The sequence below is a fragment of the Rhinolophus ferrumequinum genome, chromosome 14 (assembly GCF_004115265.2).
Source record: "Rhinolophus ferrumequinum isolate MPI-CBG mRhiFer1 chromosome 14, mRhiFer1_v1.p, whole genome shotgun sequence".
Classification (NCBI taxonomy): Eukaryota; Metazoa; Chordata; class Mammalia; order Chiroptera; family Rhinolophidae; genus Rhinolophus; species Rhinolophus ferrumequinum.
In genome coordinates this window covers 65,125,765-65,152,997 of record NC_046297.1, presented here as the reverse complement: position 1 = coordinate 65,152,997, position 27,233 = coordinate 65,125,765, and the positions used below count along the sequence as shown (strand labels likewise).

The window sequence follows — 27,233 nt, the reverse complement described above, 5'->3', positions numbered from 1 at the left end:
CCAATCTTAGCATAGTGTTTTGTAAATGAAGAAGTTCAGTATTTGTTAATCTTGATTTGCTTATCTTCAGTTAGACCAAAGTAGGAGAGTAAATACAGGTGAATATAGGTGGGTATTTAGAAATTAGAAATAGATTCTCACTTTCTCTGATTGTTTGTTTTAGTGCCTTTCCATTTAGTCATACATTTCCTGCAGTTCTTGTGTCTTTTGTGTTACCTGTCCTCCCCCACCTTTTAAAAATATTGATACCCACTCTTTTAGTCTAACTTTATTTTTCCATTGTACCTCTTGCATATTTTCAATTGCTTTGGCCCTGTACTTTGAAATGTCTTTATTCTGGTGGCATTTTCTTATAGTTATTTTTCTAAAATGATGTAGAACTATAATTCTTCAGAGATAAAAATGCATAATAGCCTCCTTTAACTCATTCTGGAGGCATATTTTTATATCTGTACCTTCTCATTCATTCAACAAATATTTATTATAGAAAATCTACTAGATACTGAGTTTACATACTCTACAGTGGTATTACTGTACATTGAGGTCCCTGCCTCCATGCAGCTTATGGGGACAGAGTGTAAATATTTACTGAATGAATGCAAGATTAAAGCAGAAAGACCTCTAACCTCAGTTAGAATTTTTATGTGATTTGCTTTTTATTTACTTTTCCTTTTGTAGCTGATCTTTGCCTCCTTTCGTACCATAACAACATCAATTTTAGCAATTATTTTCAGTGATTCTTTTATAGGAAACTGGTAATGAAATTATTAAAATATTTTATTTTATCTTCAAACAATAAGAACAGCTGAAACGTGCTGTCATTTCCCTTGAACAACTTTAAAACTAAGTTTGATGAGTAATCACTGCCTACTCTGTAGTAAATACATTATTTTGCAATAAAATGAATGTCCTTTTGTTAGCTGGCTAAGTGGTACGTTTTTCTTCAAGTAGTAACATTTTTCATTCTTTGCTATGAAAAATCAAAGTGACAAGTCTTGGGTGCATTATATGATACCATTTTTTGGAAAAAAAAAAAAAAAGCTTTCTTTTATACAGTCTTTTCCCCTCCCTAGTATTTCACCCCTTTGCATGACTTGCTGTCAGTAAAATAGTGCCTACCTGTCTGCTATTTTCTGTTTGTCTTCATTTCTACAGCAGTCTTCAGCAGCTTTCAAAATTATAAATGTGACTTTCCCGTGACAGTCTAAAAAATGTTTGATCAGTGTGGTGCTGGGTATTTTTTCCACCCTTAGGGGAACTTATTAAATCTTTAATAATTATTAATCACTTCCAAGGTCTATTTAAGTCTACTTGATAATGTATCTTTGTATGTAAGTCTCAGTGTCACATTTTCTGTTAACAACTAGTCACCACACTAAAAATACATAGTTTAGCATTTGCAAACTTTACAAAAATATTTTGATATATAAAAGTCAAGATATCGTCCTCTGTCATGAATTCCCTCTTCATGAATTTAAACTTTGATATGTGTTTACTCTGGATGTATGTCTATAGTCACAATCCATATGAAAAAGTACAAAACTGCTGTTTTTGCATGTAAGAAGTATTTTTCTCTACTGCACCTGGTGTAAGTATAAATGTTATGAGGTGTACTTTTTAAAAATGTGTGTCTAACTATTACTTTGGAGAATGTGGTCTGGCTAAATGTGAAAGGATATTACTGCTAAATGACAAACTCTGATTTTTAAAAAGTCATTTAGCTACAATATCACTATTTGCTCCCAGTAATACCTTTATAGCTTTGGATACAGAGTCTTTTTAATTTTTCAATTGGCTCCTCTTGTGTAATTATTTCATCATAATATTTTTATTAAAAAAATACATGATTTTTGTATTTGAAAAATAAGGGAACAGATTGGAGAATACAGATTCTTAAGTTGGCTTTGCACATAAATGTTACTTTATTGTTTCTGTAGTACTACTTTAAGTATGTTGGAATTAAAATTTGGTACCATAATTGTTGATTTTAAAAAATACATGGTATATTTTTGACTAGCTGGCAGGTTTAATAGGTGGAATTGAATTATGGCTTGCCCCAAGTGCAAAATAAAGTTACAGTTTTTAGGCATCTGGACTCCTTGTTTTCATGTATGCACTAAGTTTCTTTAATTTTTTAAGGAAAGGAATAAATAAATCACTGTGTATTTGTGGGGAGGTGGAGAGGGTGCAGAAAGAAAAGTCTAGGTAGTAGTTTTATATGATTGGTAAACAAAGAGATTTATCAGAGGTGTTAATTCATATTATACATTTGGTCTGCCTCCCATACCCTCATAAGAAAATTTTAGCAGGGAGGAATTCTGCCAGCATAATTTTTCTCTAAAACATTATAGTAATCATAATGTTTGTCATTTTAAGTGCTTAATGCCTTATCTGTAGTATGGAATGGAGCATAGTGGGGAAGACAAACTCTGTTTCCTCACAGAGCACCCATTATGCTCCAAAAAATAAAATTATTTAAAAAAAGATTTATCCTTAGAGAAACAAATGACCACGATATTAAAAACAGAATTTCTGTTAACAACCTGGAGTCCAGCAGAGAGAAATCCAGATTTAGTCATGTGCTAATATATGTTGTGCGGCTAACACTGCAGGTGGTGGAAATGCCCATATGTTTGTGTTCCTGATTATGCTTTTGTAACTATAATTTTCCCTTCATGTTCTCTCACTAAACCTCAGGGATGTAGGAACTCAGTTTTCGCTTTAGTATTGAAGAATTTCACTGATAATATTGTGGGCTGAAAACTGGGTAATACAGTACTTTATTATCTAGTTATTCTGAAGCTGTTTCATAATTTGAACCTCTCTGTGCAGGGATCTTGACCTTGTGTTCATCAGCAGAGACGTTCAATGGTACAGAATTTAAAGTGGTCTCTAGAAAAGAGGAGCATCAAAAACTGTTCTTTCAAAACACTTTTTAATTTTTTATATCAAAATTCAGTCATTAAAATGAAGTTTATAGGAAAATAAAGTCGTTTTAAGTGTTAAACCATAGATGAGCAAATTATAGTAGTAGGACTTTTCTGTTGCATTAAAATAGACCATTACTGATGAATTTATAGTTGTTACTCATAGTGATGAAAGTAGTAAAAAAAAGTGATTATTAATGCTATCACAATTTAAATTTTGAATTATTATGTTGGTGCAGAAGTAATTGCGGTTTTGCATTTTTTTAACCTTTTAAACCACAATTATGTTTGTACCAACCTAATATAATTTTCAAGTTCATTTACTATACCAAGTCATGATTTGTAACTATAATAAATAGTAACGTTTGGTGTTCCCTTGCTTCTTTGTGATATTTACAAACTTGAGGCTAGTTATTCAAGTGCAGAACCATGGAAAAAATTATCAATCTTTTCAAACGTGCAAAGTTAACACTGAATGAAATGTTAGTCATTTTTAGAAATTTGGATTGCTTAGAGTTATACATATACTAAAAAAAAAAAATCACGTGACTGTGAATTTTCTTGTGCTTTCCTGCTATTTAGATGCCCAGCCTACAGAGTCTGAGAAGGAAATTTATAATCAGGTGAATGTAGTATTAAAAGATGCAGAAGGCATCTTGGAGGACTTGCAGTCATATAGAGGAGCTGGCCATGAAATACGAGAGGTAAAACATATGCATTTTCCAATAAACTGAAATTTTCGTCTATTGTTTTCCATACTTCAGAATTCTCTTAAGTATTAAATATTATATGTAAAGGAAGAGCACTTACGTTATTTTGAAAGTGGTTGCAGTGATACAAAAATAAAAAGGAAAAGAGTGTGCTACAAATAATGTAATTTGCATATATTAACAAAAGTTTTGTTTTTGTTTTTGGTTGCTCTCACACCTGAAATTTGCAGTATCCATGGGGAACTATTTGTCCTTTGTTTGGAGAGGAGGAGAGAACAGAATTTTCTTTGGCTTTTTTGTTCTGCCAGTCTGTTTTTCCCGTTCCTCCTAAGCGTCCTTGGGGAAAGCTGAAGTAGTCCTTGAGGCCTGCGAGTCCCCAACTCTGATGACGTGACACCACAGAGCAAACGTTTGGTGTGGACTGCCTCGATTTTATTCTCCCCAAGTTCTGAAGTTACCAGGTTTCTTTCTGTCCATCTCTTTTTCCATTTCTTCTGTGTTTTGGAAGAAGCTGTGTCTCTACTTCTTATCAAGACAAAGACTTCTCTATCTTTGTTCTCCATCTTCCTCTGGAACTTGATTCTTTTAATCAGTTCCTTCTCTTACTTACATCTTCTGTTGTTTTTCTCTTACTGACTTCTTTCCCTCCGCATATACACATACTCAGCTGTCCTGCACTACTCAAAGAAACACCCTAGCCTCTTTTTCTCATTACCACATTTCTCGAAGGCATAGCCCATACTTTGTTTCTTCATTTACCCCCACCTCTGCTTCTCTTATTATTCTCTGTAACTAATTGTGCAAAGCTATCAAGGATCAATCTACAGCTCATATCCAACTCAGTTCCTCTAATAGCGTTTAGAGTATAGTGAAGGCAGAATTAAGTGCAGGCACAGAAGAAGACAGTTCAAGAAATGTTTTGGATTAAGGGAACACAGGTTTTGGTGGTTGGCTGGATATTTAATGTAAAAGTAGAAGTGTTAGATGATTCCATGTTTTCTAGTTGAGATTAGTTGGTGATATCATTAACTAAGGGAAGTGACATCATGTGAATTCCTTTTTTACCTTCCATCTCCTGCACCCGACTGCTTCTGGAACATCTCACCGATGTACCCGTCCTTGCCTTTGTTTTTGTCTGGCATATGCACCTTCCTTTTTTCTTTTCCTGTTCAATTCCTATCCTTTCTTCAAATCGCAATGATCGCCTACTTCCTCTTACTCCTTTGCCCGAGTACTTTGCACGTGTTTCCTATATGGTAGCCATCAGGTTTTTTTTTTTACGAAACCATTGATATTTGATGTTTTTCTCTCCTCCACTGTACCTCCAGCTTCAGGAGAGTAGACCTGGTTTTTCAGTGACTTTTGTGTTAGCAGCAGCTAATGCAGTGCTTTGCAAGCGGTTAGTAGCTGTTGAAGAAATAGGAGAGTTTTAGACTAATCTTGTCATTATCATTAGCTTAAATAAAACTTTAAGATTTCAATAAATAAAGGCATGTAACCATTTCTGTGACATTCAGGTTCTCTAAATATTTAAACATATTTTGAAAAAAATCAAACATTTATGGAAGTGGAAGATTTAAATCATTAAGCAGGATCCTAATTTACTAGTTGATAAATTATTCTTTCCCTACAGGTCACACCAGTTCACAGGTTGTTCTAAAAATGTTTCATAGTTCCTCCATGTTGATTATTAGTGCTGCTATTTCTTTTGAAATGTTCATCAGTGTTATATCATTAAACTTCTTTAAAGTTTGTTTTATAATTGAATTCTTATCAACTGGTTACAGTTGTCTCCATAAATAATAAAGAAAAAAATGCCATTACCTATTTGCTTTTTTTTTCTTTCTTTTTTTAAGGTAGAACTCTTAGAATTTTTTTAAAACTTTCTAAGTGGAAGGGTTTAAAGATCAGCTTCTGTGTGGGAAGGGTTTTCCCCAAAGTCTTGATGTTGATGTAATTGAATGCGTATAAGATTCAGTTGTAATCTTGCAGAAGAGAGTAAAATAAACTAAAAGTTTATATAGAGGTCATTTCAAGGAGGACTTTTGGGTCTATGAAATCTGGAGCTCTTAACACTATAACCAAAGATTGTTCTCTATGATGTTCTCCATAGTTACTAACCAAAGATTGATGTTCTCCATAGTTACTAAGTAGCGCTGTGCTTTCCTGAGGAGATAGAAAATGTGGCCACATACAGTTCACTCATAGTGTTCCATGAGTGGTCATGTGGGAAAGTAAATGTTTCAAAGTTTAAAAAAAAGAGTTATAGAAAAATAATACTGAAGAACACTAAAAAAATCAGTAGGAGAATAAAAAACAATGGTAAGAGATTCACCTTTCAATGCTTTGAGACTTACTGTAAAGGTACCATCATTAAACTGTTGGGTAAAGGAATTAAGGACAGAGAACTAGGTCAATAAAACAGATATAAAATATGTAAGCTAGCCAACTCTTTTTAAAAAACAGCATTTAAATCTTTTGTAGACAGATAAATGTGTTGAAGAAATTTTCACTGAGGAATGTACATTGATGTTTGGGTTTAACTATATAAGCAGAAAAGATTTATGAATAGTAGAAAAACAATTTAAATTAAGAAAGGAAGGTACAAATAAAAGCTGACTATATACCAAATATACAGAGAACAGATACAACCACCGTAACTGTCACAGGTCAGCATGAAGACTTAGAACCCCTCTGCCTGTGAGAAAGCGCTGACAATAGAAAAAAGTTCAGGTTTGCTAATAAGCACGCGTCACTGTCAAGTTTTACTGTGTACAATAATACATTGTTAAAAGCTTGATATTGTTTGGTTTATGAAAAAACAGGTAGTCTTAATCAGTGCACATGGTATTGTCAAATGGTTGTCTTTTTGGAAGTGAGTCTGGCAATGTGTTGTAAAATAAGATCTATAAAATTATTTGTACACTTGCGTAAGAATCCTACATTTTCTAAAATAGTCTCCAAAAGATGCTATTGAATTATATATACTTCATTTAAATTGCATTTTATTAAACAGGACTCTTAATAAAATTAGATTTAATGTGGAATCTATTAAATAAGCAAAGCTTATTCTCTAGGAGAAACCTCTAGAGATGGAAATAAGAACTTTCCACTAATGTTTTGATATATCCGTTAACAGTTTGACCAGTTTTGAAAATGAGAGTTAGACTACCTGTTTCGTGACAGCCTCAGCTTTGACATTTACAAGTGCTCTTCTGCCTCTTGGGCTGTAGTGGGTGCTGTACCAAAAACATGATCTAACAGCAGTAAAACCGATGTGAAATCAGGAGAGGAATCAGAGTTGTAAGAACCGTAAGATGTCATAAAAGACATCAGTTCTAAATCCAGGCAAGGCAGAGCCAGGAAGTAGTTAACTCATATCAAGTTATGAAAGTGGGTGACATTTGCTGGAGCATTTTGATATTATGGCAATGAGGAGATACTTAGAAAATCATTTTTAGATCCCTGCAAGAAAAGTTGGATTGGTTTCTCTAGTGAAGAAAATAAATTAGAATTTTTTATCTACTTGCTCATTTCCTGAATAATAAATAAAATAAACAATTTTTTACTACTTGCTATCAAACATTGCTGAGACTGGGCTGAGGCGAAAAGTGTTTTTCAGATACATCAGGATAATGTCCCAGTTCCTTTGAAATATTCATATTAATATAATGTGAAATAAAGATTGTTATATGTTGTAGTGTCAGATTTTCTTTACCATTAAAATTCTTCTGGATAGTCACATACATGGGAGTCACTTCAGACTCCTGTTGTGCTTAAGCGTCATTTAAAAAGGTTTATATTAAAAAATCAAGAAAACTTGAATATAGTGGCAAGGTTATAAAGCACATTGCTTAGACAATCTATAGCCCATTTATTTAGTTTGTAGCTGATTTAGTCAGGGCATCCTCTGAGTATCTGGTTTCAATTTTAGTTGGCTTTCTTGTTTTTTGGTTTTGCGTAGATGGAGTCAGAATACTACTGCCTTGGGGAAGTCTAAACATGTCAGTACCTCCTGATATTTATAGGGGGCCCCCGAACCCTGGCCTTGCTTAGGAGTTTCAGTTTCAGATGGTGTGTTTTGATTGCTAGAGATGTTAGAGGAGGCAGGCCAGCTTGTCGGAAGAGCATTAAGTTCCGTAAAAGGTTAAAAGCAAAAGAACGATGGAAGCAAGAAAAGAACATTTCTCTGGGAATAGCCCTCTATAGTCACAAAATACTGCCTAGTGGTTTGAACGACTGGGCCTCACGAGGTGTACTCCTGTTTATATTAAGGTCTCTAGATTATGGTTTATTTTCTCCCCTTACAAATTTGCAGCTAGTTTTCACAGTCTTCCTCAGGAAAACCCAAGAAAACGTGGACTCCAGAATAAGATTTTAGTTAGAGGGAGTAAGTATGACAGTTTTTAAGTCACATATTTCAGGTTGATTTAGATTCTTCTTAAGTGTTTGGTAAGATTCTTAAAGCTACTTTGGACCCTGGAATTTGAATTACTGCAAGTTTCTTAGTCTTTTCCCAGAGTTGGTATCTTATTTCATTTATTGCCTTCCTTTTTTGGTTTCTTTTATTCCACTAAAATAATTATTTGAAAAGAACTACTAAGAAAGCCTGTCTGCAGCATGGGGAACATTATAAAATGGTTTCCTTTTATGGTTCTAAAAGGTACCAAGACATAATACATTCAACAACCATATAGTGTGTGATTTCTTATTCTATTATATCCATGTCCATTGCGAGGTTAACAAGAATGGATCACAGTAGGTTTGCTGTATCTATGGAGTGGAGAAGGCCCTCTCAGCATTCCATTAGTTGGTATTTTATAGGTTACACTTGGGTTTCTGACTCTGCTGAAACCTATATTTTAATGTAAAAGGTATACTTTTGTGATTTTTAAAAATCTTAACTTTTTTTCCCTTTGGATTTTGAAGGCAATCCAGCATCCAGCAGATGAGAAGTTACAAGAGAAGGCGTGGGGTGCAGTTGTTCCACTAGTAGGCAAATTAAAGAAATTTTACGAATTTTCTCAGAGGTTAGGTAAGTTGAAAGTCTTGTAATTATGACTTCCCTAGTGAAAAGGACATTCACTGACACCAGAAGTAATTTTTAGCATTTTTATATTCACATTGCTAAATTTATGTGTTCCATAGCTTGTTTGACTATAAGATTACAGTACAATCTTATCATCCCTGTCAACCAGGTCTTTATTTAGACCATTCTCCTTGACAAATTATGATTTCCACAAGGAAATCTCTGATTTCATTGCAATCTAAAGGGCCCTAGTAGGAGAAACCACGTGCTTGGATTTCTCTCCAGTCTACCCCGAATCCTTTCCCAGATGTGGAAATTAATCCCCAGGCCCTTGAATTATTTAGATGTTCGTGTTCTTAACATCATTGCTGATTATGAGCAGTTCATATATAAAACTGTACAAGATGAGAAATAGGGAGCTAGTGATCTACCCGAAGTTACCGACGGAGTTATTAAAGCAAAAAGAAGTCAAAACCATTCGCCTTTCCCTCACATGAGAAAAATTACCCAGATTAGAATTGTGCCTTCGGGGCAATAGTGAGCAAAGTGGGATCCTGTTTCTCGGAGAAGGAGGAGGCAGAGCAGGTAAGATTTAGCCATTTAGCTGCTGAGTGATTTGAAAGATGGAAATTGGAGGGGCTTTTCTGTATGAAGTTGTGGCCGTAGAGGAGGGGTATAGATGCATCAGAAATTTGAAACATTTGAATTGAAGATCTTGACCCGTGTTTTACATAGTTTTGATGTTTGAATCTCATAAATGTTACATATGATACATGAATACAAACAACAGTAGAAAAACCACACCGTAAAGAGGAAGTCACATTGGGGGCTTGTAGCTAAATTTAGACCTGCGATGTGATTTGTTTGGCCCACATGGTTTTTAACAATTCCTAATTAGTTGCCAGGTTTAAAAATTGGTAATTACTAGTTTCAGGTGTACAGCACAGTGGTGAGACATTTGTGTAATGTACGCATTGATCCCCTGATTAGGCCAATACCCACCTGGCACCGTACCATTCTCTATGCTGCTCTCTACGTCGCCATGACTATAGAAAATAATGTTGAATGTGAGCTGTAACTGAAAAAAAAAAACCAATAATTTTTAAAAATTGGTAATGATTTGGGTTTGGGGATTTGTTTGTAAGTCTCCGTTATTTTGAGAAAATGAGGAGCTTAGACAGAAGTTGATTGATTCATTGACCTGCCTCTCAGTCACCGGCGCGGATCGAGGACCATCTCTGTCCATTAGAGCACGTGCTTTCCAGTTTGCAAGAGGTTCATCACGCTTCCTGGTTTTCTTACGTCTTGCTTTCCATATTCTATTATATTAGCTCCTTGCCATGGTGTGTGCAGCTTTTGCTTTAAAGGTGAAGTTCTGTGGTGGTGGTGGTTGTTTTTTTTAAAGCTATGCTTTTAAATAATGGTTGAGATAGAAATGTTTTGTGAATTACCCTTTTCTCACTAGACAAGGTGTAATTTATTTTCCCAAGCACGACAGCTGGTTCTTTCACACTGTTTGCCTTTCAGTTGTGTTTCTCCAAAGTCTGTTGCTTTGTGGCTTCAGAGCCTAGGTCTTTTCCTTGTTTTTATCTTCACTTTTGCAGATTTGGAGTTTTTCTGGGGCTGCTAGTTCCTGGCTGCATTTATAGGTAAATTGCTTCAGGCACTGCTCAGGTCTTCAAGCTCATCTTGGTCTCTTAGCATTTGCCAGTAAAAAAGAGAATAATAGTGAAATAGGCCAAACCAGTCAGGCTTACGTGTTTTCTTATATCTTAACTATGGGAATTAAATCAGGCTAGTGGTATGTGTTCTGTCGTGGGTGCTGTGTTCTGTTCAGCAGAGGGCTGTAGTAATGCAGGTAATAGCAAAAGGCTAAAAGGTTTTCAGGGCATCATGTGGGAGCCTCGAACCTTCTTTATAGTGCTCTAGGGGCTTCCGTAAAATTCTGAGCGAAGTTAAATGTAAGATCTGATGGCTTCCTCCTCATTTCTTAGCCGATAACCTGGTGAGTGATGTTCCCAGTTTTCTGGCTGAAAGTATGCGTGCATATCCTTGCCTGCATGTGACAGGAACTCAGTGTTTGTTGAATGCGTGAGTGAGTGATGGATTAATGAATACACCCATCTGCTGTATCAAATAATGGGTGTTCAGGAGAGGCAGTCACTGGATTTTAGGCTCTGGAGGCATATCGGCCTGTTTGAATGCTGGTGTTTGTCGGTCACCAGCTGTGTGGTCTTCGCCACGTCGTTTAAATTCTCTGAGCTTTAGTGTCCTGTCTAGAACTCTGGTCTGTTGAGCCCTCTACGTTATGTCCACTACCTCTCTTGTCTCTTCTCTTCCTGCCTCACTGTTGAGCCAGAGGTGAGGATAAACAGCACAAAGCACACGGAGGCCCGGAGGCCCTCGGAATCTTGCAGTCTCAGGGAGAGGATTGTACAGATATCCCGTGGGCGCACTCCAGAAAAGGGACCTGAGCCCTTGCCATTTGCGTATTTATAGAGGGATAGGAAAGGGATCACTTGACTAATTTGGAAGATGCTGAGCTCTGTCATAGGGCTTGCCTTTTCTGGCAGCTTCGTAAGGGCAGGTCATGTGATCAGACAGTAGATAAACTGCTTTGTCTCCCCTCGGTCTGTCTCCCTCCTGGGCCAGGGACTTATGGTATGGACCATCTCCAGAGATCATAACAAGTGAGTTTCTCCAACATGTTGACTTCTTTTCACTGGGTTACATTGATCAAAATTTATTTCAAAGGTTCCGAGTGCCCACAGTAACTGTGGTTGTGTCTCTTGGCTGTCTTAAATCCTCCCCGTGCACATCCTTTGGGTTCCTTCTGAGGATTCAAGGACTGGTCTTTGACAGTAGGTGGGTGGCAGTTGCTCTTGTCTCTAATGGGGGACTTTCTGCAGGGCCCCCTCTTCTTAATCATGTAGTCGTTTCCCCGTCTTGCTCTGCCTTGTGGACTAATCAGTCCATATTATTTCTGCACTGGTCTGTGGACCATTTAATTTCTTCCAGAACATAGGGCTTAGTGGCCCATTGAGTTCCTCCATGTCATCTACGTTTTCCAAGAATCATAACCACTTGGTTTTCCTCTAGGAGTTTCATCAGAGAGACCAAACCCTATATCACCTCTTCTTTGACCTCTCTTTCTTTCCAACTCAGGCAGAGACTTAGACCACCGCCAGGGATCCTCTGTCTCTGATTGTCTCTTGACTCCCGTGGGCATTGTAGGTCCGTAGGACTGTCTTGTATCAACAGGCCCCCAAGGTGAGAGGCACCTACCTGCTTTAAAGGCAGATAAGATAAGCAGCCTTCTCACCTTGAGTGTGTGCCCCTTTTGTGCTAGGTCTGCCACTGAGGGCTTCAGCCATTCACGGACACAAGTTTGGTAACCATGGCCATCTCAACTCAGCCAGGTGACCTGATTCCACCCCTGAGGTGGGGTGGGGGAGGTCTTCCATCCCCCTAAGAAGCAGAGTGCTTTGAACGCTGGAATTAACCCTGGGACCTGATACAATTTAGGAAATGCAAATGTTTTTGGACCACTCTTGTTTTGCAACAGTTATTGGTGTGGTTTTTTTTGTTTGTTGTTTTTTCCTGTTCTCATATCTCTTAAACTTTGCTTTCCACTTGTATTAACATTGACACATGAAATGAATCTTGGGAGAAATAAACTATTTTTCAAAGTAGCCAAAAAACTGTTTTCCCTGTTAATTGACCTTTACATCCATGCTTGCACCTCTGTAAAATGTCCATACGCCTACAATTCCTTCTCCACACTGCGGACGAAGTGGAGTATTTAGATGCTAATCTGATATCGCTTCCTGGCTTGAATACTTTGTCCAGGGACATTCGGGTGACAAGGCCAGGATGCATACTATGGCACACATTGTATGCGTATTGTTTTAGTCTTGGATCATGCTCTTCCCAGCTCAGGAGCTGGCTCCCTGCCCTGTCACTTCACAAACTTCCTCTTCCCTGGTGGACACTCCAGTCTCAGCCCAGATGTCACTTACTGAGGGAGGCCTTTTCCTGAGTCTTTAACTGGTTGAGGCTGTAGGATTATACCTTTCTATTGTACTGTGTACTTCTTCACACACATCACAACTATAGTAATTTCTCTTTCTTCTCTCTGTATAATCAGGCTCCATGTGGCATAGGGAGCATGTCTACTTTCACCTCTGTTTCCCTAGTACGTGGCACATAGTAGACAGTCAAAATGTTGTTTTGACTTACTATTAAAAAATGATAATTACAATTTGGAGTTACTGTGTGGATGACAAAAATGTCATGATGTGTCTAGCTCAGTACTGGCACATAGCAGACACATGAGAGTACGTATTACTGGTGGCAACAGATTAATATTTATAAGATTACAAAAGGCTAGGTAGAATGTTGCCTTTACTTGAGAAACTATTATGGTGGAAAGAAGAAGGCTGTAGAGTCAGAAACACCTGGCATTTACCAGCTGTGCCCTTGGCATCTAACTCTTTGAAACTTAGTTTATCCCGCTGTATCACCCATGTCAGAGTTGAAGGTGACAGTTAAGTGAGAGACTAGGTTAAGCACACAGTATGGAAGTCGGCTCACAATTAGGTTTTCATAAATAGTAGAGCTGGTATTTTTGTAGGTAAGGGTTGGTGATCTGCATGAATTTATTATCATTAAGAAATACTTGTTTATTAATCTGACACTTATTCATTAAAGTTGGATCACCACCTAATTCTGTAAACTCTTGTTTTCTCTGAATAGAATCTAGCATGGTTTTCTGATTCTGGAATCTAACCGAATATTTTTATTTCTATGATTATTTTTTGAAGTGAAATATCAGTATATCCAGTTTTAAACCCAATATTAGTCTGGCATTCCAAAAGTAGCACTTATTTCAAAGGGCCCATTTTACTTATGTAATAAATTAGAATATTTATATTATGATCCTGAGATGCCATGTTCTTAAGAAACTCAGAAAGCTAATTATTAAATCAAATATTTTGTTTCCTTTAGTAGCTGAAAGAAAGCAGTTTCGTATTTATAAATAAACAGCATATTCAGAGTATGAGAAGTTGGTAATTCGGTCATAGCCATATACAGATTTTACTGTGGATGGAATGCCATTGAAGAAGTTACTTAGCTGTAGGTCAACTCAACGCTGTGTTGAATGGTGAAAATAGGAATTTTGCCCTTTCATCGTGGTAATTCACTCAGATTACATTTGGCATTATTTTGAAGTTGGGTTTATAGAATTACAAAATTGAATGAGTCCCTTTAAGGTTTTTATTCTATTAAATAGTGTTCAGTTTGAGTGGTGGTATTTAGATTTTTAAAGAGATCTTAACTTTTATGAGAACTGAAATTGTAACATTTATAAATTGCTCACTTTTTAATAAACAAATGTTAGGGAGATATAAACAGGTTAACATTTTAATCTTTTTCCTTTAGAAGCAGCATTAAGAGGGCTTCTGGGAGCCTTGACAAGTACCCCATATTCTCCCACCCAGCATCTCGAGCGAGAGCAGGCTCTTGCTAAACAGTTTGCAGAAATCCTTCATTTCACACTCCGGTTTGATGAACTCAAGGTAGGATTTTCTGCTGGCGCTGACTATATGAAAATCATGAGTTTTTAATGAGCACTCGGAGGAAATGCCTGGAGACCTTGTGAAAGGTGTTTAAATGCTGCCAGATGGTGCTTAGCAAGTATGGAAAACTGAATTTAAAAATTACAACAGGTCTTTTGATACATGCATAGCAAATAGCAAATTACCCAGTATTCTGTCTTCATTTCACTTCATTTAAAAAATATTTCTAGAAACAACAATGTTGACCTTTTCTGGTATTTTCTTTTCTGTTCATCACCAGTTGATTTCTACTCTCTTTTATATAAAAATGTTAAAACAGTTCCTCTTTCCGCCCCCATCTATCTACTACCTACCTCCTATTATTAGGAGGAGGGTGTGTAAAAGAAACAAGCACTAGGTTTCCTTTCAGGAGACCTGCATCGCACTTTAGTCCCTGTCACAGTAACCAGTTAGAAGGCAGGGCCTTTCACTTTTCAGGGCCTCAGGTACCTCGTCTAGAAAATGGAAGAGCTGGATTCCTAACTTCAACATTTTATGAATGCATCATAAACAACTATTCTCTTTTATAACACTTTGAGCACAGATAATTTGTATAGAACATTTTAGTCTGTTTGAAGATTGATAATATATGCATATTTTTATTGTAATTCCAAAACAAGTACCTACAAATTCCTTGTTTTTTGTTTATTTAGTAATACTGTTTTTAGGCAAACAACCTTTTAGTATATTACCTGAAATTACTGCAAAGAAGAAGGGAAGCATACTGAGTATGACAAAAAATTAGTCTGTGTAGTTTTATGTGTTCAGTAAAGACTGAGTAGAGTGTTACATAATTTAAGTGCAAAAAAGCCATTTTGCATGATAGCAGTTTTAGTTATTAAAATGGTATTACAAATTGGGACTGTTACTTAACAAGTTAAAAACTGTACTTAATAGATTTTTCATTTAATTTTTACACTGTCATTGAGTACATAATACATTTTTCTTTCATAAATGTCTTCTTTAGATGACAAATCCTGCCATACAGAATGATTTCAGCTATTATAGAAGAACATTGAGTCGTATGAGGATTAATAATGTTCCAGTAAGTTAATGCTTTGAATCGGTGGTAATAATAACTCATCTCTCAGTTCCTTCAATTTATTATTTTATTTGTTCATTCATTCATTCTGGTAAAGTTAAAGCTGGTAATTAATTTAGTAACTGTGGGCAACCACAGCTGTAGGAAGAAAGGGCAAATGTAGCAAACCATATTGTGTTTACCTTTTTCCCTACTTTATCCCTTACATTCCTATGACTACTTCAGTAAGATTAGTTTTTGTCTATATAACATTGGTACTTAACAAATTTCTCTATGTATTCTCATTTTAATGGCACAGTAATTTTGTGAATCAGTGGCTATGAGTAATTTGTCCCCTTATTCTTAGAATGGAAGAATCTTGGAGGAAAGTTGGCCTGGGGTAGAAGTGCTGGCATCAGGAGGGGAGAACGAGGTGTCACCTCTGCGCCTGACCTGGCCGGAGGGCTTCTCTGTTCCATGGCTGGCACAGCATTTCTTCTGCTTTCTTTAGGCTTAGGAGCCCCCCGACTCCCCTCTTACACTGTTTAACACGCTTTTCTCCCTCCGAGGAGTCAAATACCATAAGTAAAACCTGAATTAGGAAGAAAACAAATTATCTTGTTCTCTGGGTATTTTGAGAACCTATATTGTGTGAAAAAGAGAGAAATTTCTAGGACCAGCCCTAGCCTCTAGTAGATAATTTAATAAAGAAATGCCATATAAGTATGTAAAGAGTGGTGAGTGGGGTAAGAGGTGAAGAAAATACCAAAGGAAACCATTTTTTCCCCATTGAATATTTTATGAAGTGGTTGCTCTAAGACAGGCCCTGGGTTGGAAAAAAGATTTCTCTTCCATGAAGCATCTGTTACTTGCGTCAGTATGTGGTTTTGCATAGACCAGTTTCTGCTCTGAGGCTGACCTATCATCTGTCTTTTTCATATCTACCATGTAAAATAAAATAAAAGCAAAACACTCAATCCTCTGTTGTCTCCATCCTGCCATCACTCACGGCCAAAGACATTCAGGTTACCTTTGTATTATTGTCTCTCACTCTCAGTTATTATAGGTAAATCCAGTCAATGTCAAGTGAAATACCTCAGAAATCTCTTCCTCCTTCCTCCTCTCATCTGCTGATAACGTCTGTCCCAATTGAAAGCCTCATTCTCACTCTGGTTGGCAGTAATTCTATAGGAGTAGAACTCATTTTCTGACTTATAGTCTCTTTTTGGCACAATCTGCCCACTGTCATCAGCTAACTTTCTTTAGAAAATTGACTTGTCATTCCTTTCGTGACCCTTGAAGTGCTCCGTCATCACATACAGAAGGGCTTACGGCAGCGTTTAAGCCTCTACAATCTGACCCCGACCTTCCTTGCCAACCTTACCTTTTACTAGGTGCTACCACGTATTACACTGAATACATTGAATTCAACGGAGTTACACTCTTCCAGGTCATTTGAAAACGTGCCCTTTCCCTCTGGCTGGTTGTCGTACCTGTACACCCGCCCGTCATCACCTGCAAGAGCCTGACTCTCCTCTGAGTCCATTTTAGTTTCTTCTAGTCTAACTTAGTCTTTCTGTCGCACCGCTTTCCCGTCTCCACCTCTCAGCATGTTCCTGTGGATCCTCTGTGGTCCTGATGGAGGCAGCGAGCGTGCCGTGTCAGTCATTGTCTGTCTTCCGTGCGTTTAGAACAATCCCTGTATGCCGAAGGCAGCCCGGCAACATTTCATTTAATTGCCTAATAGCATATAAAATATTTTTTAAAAATTGCTTGACACCATTTTTAATCTTTCGATTTTTAAAGAATACTTAAGTATTATTTGCACTTGAGGGTCTAAAGTATAATTTAAGAGTATTTATCAGATTAATTTAGCAAGCATTAGCACTCAGCCTTGGTATTTTATAAATGAGATCATATTTAATAATTTATGAATTGATATCAAGTGCTCTTACTCTCTACACAGGCAGAAGGAGAAAATGAAGTAAATAATGAATTGGCAAATCGAATGTCTTTGTTTTATGCTGAGGCAACCCCAATGCTGAAAACCTTAAGTGACGCCACAACAAAGTTTGTGTCGGAGGTAAGCACCGCCTAGGACCTTCTTCTCTGCATTGTTCCTCTTCTGCCTGCCTGCAGACTCGAGCGCAGCGAGTCCCGCGGCTTTCAGTGCCAGCGCTAAGCTGCTGGCCTCCCAGACGTACACACTGGTGCCGCCCCTCCCTGAGGCCCACAGGCGCACACCCACCTGTCTGCAGCCTCCCTCTGGGTGGGTAGTGTCGTGACCAAACCAGAGTCTTGATAGTTTTCCCCAGCCCAGGCCTGTCTCCTGTCTTTCCTATCTCAGTTCATAGTCTCACTGTACAGGCATAGCTCGTGTTACTGCCCCTCACTTGACTGCGCTCCACAGATGTTGCATTTTTATCAATTGAAGGCAAGACCCTCCACCAGCAAAAGAGTATGAGTCGCTCTATTGGCGGTGGTCTGGAACTGAACCTGCAATATCTCCACAGTATGTCTGTACAAGAAAATAACTTACGCTTATTATCCTAAATTCCTTCCTTTATCTTACCTGCTACATCCACTCCATCAGTCTTACTGGCTCTCCCTCCAAAATAGATGCTAAATCTGAAAACTTACCTCCTCTCTTGCTACCTCTCCAGATGAGCCCACCACCCTCTCACCTGGATTACTGTGTTCATGTTTTCACTGTTCTTATTTCTTCCACTCTTGCCCTGCTATAGTCCTTACTCCAAAGAGCAGCCAAGTAATCTTAAAATATAAACCACATTCCCTTCCTCCTCTGCTTAAAATGTTTCCGGTGACTTCCCATCACCATGGGACAAATCCATGTGCCTCACGGCCTGTGAGGCCGTCTGCGTGCTGTGGTCATCCCCACCTGAGGAGTGTCAGTGCCTCGGGAGGCAGGGTGCTGGCTGTCTGCTCGTAGCTGTAGCCCCAAGCACAGAGCAGGGTCTGCCGTCCACTGTGCATTTTACACAAGAGTAGGAGCCAGGTTTTCAAGTTGCTAAGTTTTTCGTGTTATGCTAGGTTTTAAATTATACTTAAGTAATAACTGTCACTTTTACTTGTTCTGTTCTCCATACACTTTTACAGAATAAAAATTTACCAATAGAAAATACCACAGATTGTCTAAGCACCATGGCCAGTGTGTGCAGAGTCATGCTGGAGACACCGTGAGTATTAGCTGGTCTTTTCTCTCTAACAGTCCTCTTGAAGTGGTTGTCCAGATATGACGGTGTCATATTTGGAAGGTAGGAATTAAGTGTATCCCAAATAGCCAATGTTAACATATGAACAAAGTTAAAATAATGGGGCAGCTTAATGGAACTTCTGGTTAAGGATAAAGTGCAGTTGGTTTCCGGATACCTCTGACCAGTCAGACTAACTTAGATTCTTCATAGTGGGGATTTTGTGGTGCTTTTTTTGGAGGGTAGGAGAAGAGCTTTAAAGCTCTTTGGGTTTTGCTTCTCATAAATGTTCTCTCTCCCGTTTCAGTCAAGAACCTTGCCTTCTGCTAGAGCGCTAGAGTTAGTCTCTGCCTTTCCCTTTCTCTCAGGCTCAGTTCTCAGTCTTCATTGCTTTCAACACTCACCTGAATTCTCTTCTGGGTTTCTCCTCTCAAGCCACTTAGGATGTATGACACAGTGTTTTCTGGTGGGATTTTCCTATTGCAGGCGGAAAGAATCCATCCTGGATTCCTGAGTGACATATGGTTTTACTAGATAACTTTTGTCTCGTGGAGCCTTTTATTTTCCAAAGCACTATTATATATGCCATCCTATTGCAAAACCTTATGAAGCAAGAGGGCAGCTATTAGTCATTATCACCCCTGTCCTCATTTAGGAGAGTGAGGTCCTTGGAAGTGACGCAACTTACGCCCAGTGGCCGACCCCACTCGTGTGCCTGGGTGGATGTCCTCATCCTGGTTCTGGACTCTCCCTGCTGTGCCATGCTGCCTTGTGTATAGACAAAAGTTCTCTTTCCTTTTCCCCAAATGAGAAGAATATGATTGAATTTTAGAAAAATTTAAATCTAGTAATACAGGAATGTGTTTAGATGGAATTAGCTCCTAAATAGCCATCATACTTGCTCTGTTAAGCTAGTGAGGTTTTTCCTCATATGGTGATTTCTCTAAAATTGGTGTGTGCTGTGCAGAAGGGGTAATAAATATACCAAGGTGCGTACAGACCAGAATATGAGTGATAACTGCTCCACCCACATCATGGTCTGGGCATCTCCTTGCAGAGAAGAGGGGTAGCACGATGTCAGTATCCCTCTTAGAGACTAACAGGGTGCATCTTGCAGCATCAGCTGAGAGTTGAACCAGCTCGTTAATTTCTGATGTGCCTCATCCATCCGAATCTTTTCTACTCTCCAGGGAATACAGAAGCAGATTTACAAATGAAGAGACAGTGTCCTTCTGCTTGAGGGTAATGGTGGGCGTCATAATACTCTATGACCACGTACATCCAGTGGGAGCATTTGCCAAAACTTCAAAAATCGATGTAAGTTACTTTATGTACTTCCCGTTATGTCCGTAAATGGAAAGCATAGGCTTTTATTTACAGAGATGGCAGGCTGCGCTCTGTCCCAGAACTCAGTTTTGTAGTCTGATGGTGGGTTTGGGCTGCCTCTGTTCTCTCGCTGTATTTCTTACAGCCTGTATACAGGCGGAGTAGGATGACTGAGGGTAACTGTACTGTCTGTCTTTCAGGGTATCCCTTGTAGGGTAACCTCCTACTCGTAAGTGGTGCTTGTGCACATTTGGCAATATAAATAATCAGATACAAGAGATTTTGTATAGTATCCTTTCATTCCTTTGGCCACAGGCTATTTCAAACAAAAGGTTTATTTCCAGATGTACATTGAAAGTCAGTAGAGGTGTTCCAGTGAAAAAAGTTGAAGACTACCTATTTTCCCTCCTCCCCCGAATCATAATAATTTGTGACCATAGCCCATGTTTCTCTGTTTTATAATTTCTTTCTTTACCCTGTCACATCTGGTTCTCAGAATTATAACCCGTGGTGGTGTGAATCTTCCTCCAGTTTCCCCCTCACCGCTAGTTCAGGCTCTTGGTGTTTTCTATCTAGATTACTGATTGCTGGCCAATCTTCCTGCCTTCATTCATATTCATCCAATGTAAAGAGAGATGAGTTAACATTTATTGAGTGATTATTGTGTGCCAGGAATTTCACATTTGTTCTCCCATTTAACTTTGAAAATACTTCTAAGATATAGGTGTTACCTCCCCTTTATAAATAGAGAAACTAAAGTTTAGGGAGATTCAATAATACAACTGCTAGTGAATGGCAGAGTCAATTTTGAACCCACACCTCCATGGCTTCCAAAGCCTGTGGATTTCTACTGTGGTATGGTTTGTCACAGTCTTCAGGCTCATCTTGCTTCCGTGTCATCTTCATTGAGTCATTGGGAACAAGTCTTTGTTGCCACCCCCCTCAGTTCCCAGTGAGCCCTCTGGCTTTCAAGGCCTTCTATAAACTCCTCTGTGCGAGTCATCTCATCTCCACAAAATCCTATCCTCTGCGTGGGAGACACTGGATTACTTTTGTGATGGCGTTTATCTGCCTGCGAAGCTCCTCGTTTCCTTGGCAGCAAGTCCATTCTGTCCTGCAAAAGGCTACTCCACACCCTTTCCAGGAAGTCTTTCCTTAGCTCACCCTGAGTCTCCTCCCTAGTGTGGCTGTGCTTCAGTGTGATTGATTTGATTCTTGAAAAGTTGTGTTTGACTGACAAACTGAAAATAATAACACTTGGGTAGATGTTTATTCCTGTTCTAAGAACAATTACATTTCTGCTGTGTAACTTCTCCTGAGTTCTATAGTTGTGCTAGTTTAAATATGACTGTTTCAAAAGTGAGTATTAGATACAAAAGCAGATGTTTTACCTTTTCTGTTTCCTTTTCTCTTTAGATGAAAGGTTGTATCAAAGTTCTTAAGGACCAGCCTCCGAATAGTGTAGAAGGTCTTCTCAATGCTCTCAGGTGTGTATATCGACACGTGTGCGGGTCTGAAAGCTAATGTGGAAGAGGGTGCTTCAGTGTGCCGTAGCCCAAAGGATATGAACGTACAAGTTCAACTCAGAAATGCAAAGATCCCATTTTGCTTTCAAGTATTGGTTACAGTGTTTGTACAACGAGGTGTGTGCGCATGTGCGCAAATGAGAAGAGCAACTTTACTTTGCTGAAGAGTTTGGCTTTCACTTTTTGCCCCTCTGGAAGCCAAGGTTGCTTATTTTTTTACTTTTTGATGAAAATAGTATATGCTAATTGTAAATAAAGTCCAGAAAACAGAAAAATTTAAAGAAATTGTGAAATGTCACTATTTTGAAATAAGCCACTATTAACATTTTGGTAAATATCCTTCCAGAGTTTTTTCTTTACACTTGTATATAGTCATAGCTCTATATAATAGTTATCTTTTTATAAAACAATATCATACAAACTGTTTTATAACTTTTATAACTGGCTCTTTTAATATAGTGATTACATTTCTCAAATACAGATGTCTATTATTTTTGTGTATTATAATGGAAATAAGGCAATCATGATTTGATGTCTTTTCTCAGCTTGGACTTAACTTGATGGAGTTAGTGAAGCTCCTAAAAATGTTGGAATATTTTCAAATGAAAATCTCAGCACATAACATCTTGACTACAGAGATTTAATTGGTGGTATAATTTTCATAACATAAAAGATGGTTTTCTTGTTACTTGATTTTTTTTGTGTTTAAACACAAAAATTATATGGCCATAAAAATACATACTTAGTGATTTTTCTGAGGTCACAGGCCATCTTTGTTATTCTCACTGAAATGCCGTGTAGTTCACATAATGGAATAAAAGGATTTCCAGTTCAGTGTTATCTTCCCCATGTTTTGTAAGCTAAACATTGTTACTTCTCTGGAATGCTTAGTCACCCCGGTACGTCATAAAACAAAATGTAAGTTGTGTCACTTTAGCTGAGTGGAGCCATCGAATAATTTCATTAAGATTACGGGAAGTATTCCGTAAACAGTTGGGGGTTCTTTTCTAAATGACCATCAGAGTGATTATAGAGAGATAATAGAACAAGAAAAATCCTTACAGTGTCAACCTCTGTCAACCACAAGTCTATCAAAAACCTTACGTTTTTGGAACTTTTTCTCTAGAGGTTTTCGTTGGTTTTACCAATATTTGCAGTATTGTGACTCTACCATCCTTGGTGCCTTTGTGAAGACTCCCCGTGTCCCTGTCAGCCTGGTTTTTCTCCCAAGCCCTTTTCTTTCTGGTGATGAGACTTCAAAGCCGTCAAGTGAAAGGAATCCTTTTTTTATAAGTAAGAGGTGATTGAGGTCTAGTCTAGGAGGTTTTGGTATTGCTTTACCTTGAAGGGACTGTGCTTCAAACATTAATTTAAATAAAAACCCAGAGCTTACTTGTATCTCTTAGAGTTTAAAGGCTATTCGGTCTCTTTAACTTCCGAATTAGGGCAAAGACAGGCAGTGTCGTGAGTGAAAGATGGGGAGTTGCTTTTCTTTAGTGCCCCCACGGCAATCTGTGTTTGAGGGCGAGGGGGAGAAAAGCACCATTGAGGCAAGAGCTGCCTGCCAGATTTAAGTTTCCTTTTCAAATATATAATGGAAATTAGAAAATAGAAGTTTGTTGCAGAGATAACTCTTGAGCTGTTTTTATTCATAATGAGCATATTCTGTGCCTGGTTCTTATTTTATCACCTAGGAACTTTTGTGGTGATGATCAATACGTAACATTTTTATATCGCTGTAAATTTACAATGTAATTTCATATATATAACTTTATTTAATCTGTCCCATAGCTCTGTGAGGTAGGTGGTGGGTATGGAATGTTGGAGGTATCTCCGTTGTACAAAGACTTACCTTCAATTCTTGAGGGACCTGAAGAATATATAGCTCACAAATGTCAGAATCTGTTTTCAAATTTGGGATTTCACTCTTGAAATCCCATATACATGGTTCTGTATCATTGAGCCTTAGGTTTGCTATGTGATTGAATGTCAGTGTGCTTTGGAATCTTCTGGATGGATATGACAAATGCAGGTTCCCAGGTTACCACCTCCAGAGTGTCTTCATTAGGTCTGGGGTGGGGCCCTGGCAGCTCGTTTTATAAACAAGCACCTTCGCTGATGTAGATTAGATAATGCCGGTACTTTGAGAAACACTGCTCAAACGAAATCAGCATAACCCTTGATATGCTTCACTCAGTTTATAATCCCAAAAGTACCATGCGACTGTTAATTGTTATTTACCCGTCTACAAAATGGAACACATTTGTGCTGAATTCTTTTCTTTTTTAGGAAGTAGCCAGTGTTCTGAACTGGAGACGTTCACTCCTTTTCCCTCAGATCGTTTCCCTCAGAGCCAACAGTTAATCACCAAAAAATTTTAAAAGGGGAGATAATTGCAAACGTAGATGTGTTGTTTATTTTGGATGCTTTTCTGTAGTAATTATATAGTACCTCCAACTTAGGAGTATGTGATTAAGAGAAAGCAACAAGGCACGCCTGCATTTTACAGGTGGAGAAATGGAACCAAATGCCTTTGATCATAAGAGAAAGCTAGGACTGGGAATTAAGGTTCAGTGCTAGGAATTACCTTTTTTATTACATGTAAGAGTAAAGGTAAATGAGACTTGCTTTTCTCCAGTAGAAAAGGACTTTTTTGTGTGCACAAAGTGAAATCAGACCGTACCTGTTCATACATTATTTTCACATACACTAGATGTTATTGTCCCTTTCTTGATAAGTGTGGTGACGCAGTGCACCTGTGGATTGGCGCTGTCCAGGAGGGTCTGCGAACACCCCCTCAGAAGGAGTGAGAGCGAGTTTGTGTCTGGGTGGCAAGGAAAGCCCTACAACTCCTGGAGTGTTCCCCCAGTACATTGCAGAGTAGCAATACTTCCACCTACTGAGCAGTAGATGTCTTGTTCACGTGACTTGTGCATGTGACTTGACTCTTCCCACTGTCCAGTGTATAAAGGAGAGGGAAGATTCTTACTTGCTGGCATTAGTAGGGTTATGTGTAACTTTGTGTGCTCTGTGTGCGCTTGGGAAATACAACAGAAAGCTTAGTCATTGCTGCATCACCTGTCACTTACTGTGAATATTCCTGTATGCATTTTCCTTTCAGCCTGGCTGCTGCTTGTCTTCCTAATGCACATATGCTGATTGAGCACCTATTATGCACCAGGTTCCCTGGTGTCTATTCAGTAATAGAACACTTTGGAAGTGACTTCTATGTAAAATTGTAGAGGATAGCAGGTACTTAGTAAGCATATCTTTGTCTCTTTCCCTCCCTAAGCATTTACTTGAGTTCAAGTATTTCTTCAGTTTTTAAATTGATTTGAAATGAACCTAATAAGAATGGAGTTTAAATTTAACACAGAGAGACTATCTCTGTGTGTCTGCTTAAAATGATACATTCCTTAAATACAACTATATATATGAAACTATTTTAAGGCAGATTAACTGATCCCACATTAAGTCCTGTCTGAATTATGATACCTCCAAAACATATCCCACATTCAAGCTTCGAGCACCTATTTCCATTGGTCCTAACATGTCCAAGCCTGGGGCACCTGGACGCCCCTGTAGCCCCATGGTCGGTCCCCTCTGCTCCTCCCTACAGCTCTCCCTCAGCAGCCAGGGATCCTTTCAAAACATAAATGAAATCACATGTCGCTCCCCTGCTTCTTACCCTCCACTGGCTTTCGTTACCCGTAGAATAATCTCCAAACTCAATGATGGCCAGCAGCGTGTGTCCGTGTGACCTGGTTTTCCTGGTTTCTAAAGCCCCATCTAGTGCTGCCCTCCTTTGCTGTGTCATAGAATATAATTATCTTCTCCCTCTGCTAGCTTGTAAGCTCCTGGAACTGGGCCTGACAAATAGTAGGCTTGCTTATTGAATTTCTGCTATTAAAGGAATCCTATGGTGAATCTTCTCATAAAATTCTTAATTTGTATTTACATACTTACAGCAATACACATCTGCCTGAAAATAACGCTCCTAGAGAATTGAAACATTTTGAGGAGGTGACAGAACTGTCTCAAAGACAGAGTAAATATAGCAGCAGTCAGCAAACCTGTTTATAAAGGGCCCGAGTGAGCAAGCATTTTAGGTTTTTGTGGGTTGCCTGGTGTCTGTCACAGCTACTCACAGTGTCGCAGTCACATTGTAGCAAGAGGGTAACCATAGAATACACGTAAATGAGTCAGTATGGCTGTGTCTGAGTAAAACTGACATTTGAATTTCATACAATTTTCACATTAACAAGAAGTATTGTTCTTTTGATTTTTCCCACAACCATTCTAAAATGTAACAATATGCTTAGCTCATGGGCCATACAAAAGTAGGTGGTGGGTTGGATTTGGCTCAAAGACTACAATTTGCCAGCCCCTGAGGTGGAACAACAATAATTTTCTCTGAGTAAGAAGTTAAGGTCCAATTGTTTACTTTAGAATTTAACCACAGTGTTTCAGTAAGGTAGTTCTAAGTTAAACAGCTATTGGAAATTCTGTTTCAAAGGTGGTAGGGAGGATAAGCTAGCAGAACCCAGCAGGGTTACAGCTGGAATGAAAAGGCATGATTTTGTGAGATCTCAGCTTGTCACAATTACAGAATCTGATCAGATAATGTTTTTTTGTTTGTTTTTTTAATTTCTCCAAATTGGTATTTTTCATTTTTAGGTACACAACAAAACATTTGAATGATGAGACTACCTCCAAGCAAATTAAGTCCATGCTGCAATAGCACTTCCTGGATGAGCGCCTGCTGCAGGCAGAAGCCCTGTTCTGCAGTGATGAGGACGCAGTTTTTAGTGATTGCAATTACGATCTCATTTACTCTTGCTTTTTATTTCTGTCCTCTGTTCCTCTTCCCTCTTTTTAAATCATGTTCTTGTTCTTAAGACTTCTTTTCTGTGCCAAAACCAGTAAAGTTCAACTCTGAAGGGATGTTGTCCTTTCAAACAGGCCATCTAAGGCAGCTAATTACGCATTGCATTGGGGTCTCTACTGAGAAAAATTCTGTGACTTGAACTAAATATTTTTAAATGTGGATTTTTTTTGAAAACTAATATTTAATATTGCTTCTCCTGCATGGCAAAACTGCCTACTCTGCTATTTAAAAACCCTCAATGACTTTATTTTCTACTGCCGCTTTTTTCATGTGCAGCCAAAATGAAAATGTTTAAATTAACTGTGTTGTACAAATGGTACCCAACACAAACTTTTTTTAAATTAGTAAGACTTTTGTTTAAAGTTTTAAGTTTGCATTTTGACTTTTTTGTAAGGATGTATGTTGTGTGTTTAACCTTTATTAACTAACGTTAAAAACTGTGATGTGTGCGTAGAGTATTACGTATGCATGTTCATGTTTAAAGAATGGCTGTTGATAAAATAAAAATCAGCTTTCATTTTTCTAAGTGTGGCTTGGTTTACTGATATTTTGGTTTCAGGCTTCCAGAGCTTTCCTCATGTATATTTTTATGGAATGCATGTGCACACATAATTTTCCCTTGTTTTAGGTCAGAGCTGGCTCTTTTTAATAGTATTTTTCCTCATTATTGTCTATGTACATCGTTTTAATTGCTTTTAAAATCTCACTAAGTGTGGTAATGACAAGAACTTGTCGTTAACTTGACTTTTCTTTCTGCTTTACTCTTGTATGGATGTAGTGCTAGAAGGAAAGCTACATTCTTGCTTGGTTTACATTTCCCAGGAGCGAGAGGATAGCAACAGAAGCAGAGAGTGGAAGGAAGAACAGCCCTTAGTACTGGGAGGAGAGTGAGTATAAGAGGGACTTCCCAGGAGAAGTTGGAGGCTGTGATCTCACTAACAGGAGAAAACTAGCAGGTTTGTTATTTTAAGGTCAT

General features: G+C 38.2%; 1 protein-coding gene across 13 annotated transcripts in view; it reads left to right on the top strand.

The window, feature by feature from the left end:
* The window catches only part of CYRIB (CYFIP related Rac1 interactor B), a 130,660-nt gene extending 103,877 nt beyond the window's left edge, over positions 1-26,783 (top strand). For 11 of the 13 annotated variants that reach the window (XM_033125865.1, XM_033125863.1, XM_033125862.1 and 8 more), the window contains 9 exons: positions 3,510-3,631; positions 8,567-8,672; positions 14,109-14,245; positions 15,252-15,329; positions 17,272-17,388; positions 18,423-18,502; positions 19,708-19,834; positions 21,260-21,330; positions 26,047-26,783. In XM_033125865.1, the coding sequence (XP_032981756.1) occupies positions 3,510-3,631; positions 8,567-8,672; positions 14,109-14,245; positions 15,252-15,329; positions 17,272-17,388; positions 18,423-18,502; positions 19,708-19,834; positions 21,260-21,330; positions 26,047-26,110 (902 nt within the window). In that variant the 3' untranslated portion in view covers positions 26,111-26,783. Of the gene's footprint in view, positions 1-3,509; positions 3,632-8,566; positions 8,673-14,108; positions 14,246-15,251; positions 15,339-17,271; positions 17,389-18,422; positions 18,503-19,707; positions 19,835-21,259; positions 21,331-26,046 lie in introns of those variants that run through there. The other 2 variants (XM_033125868.1, XM_033125869.1) reach the window with 2 other exon arrangements.
* Positions 26,784-27,233: the final 450 nt, after the last annotated feature.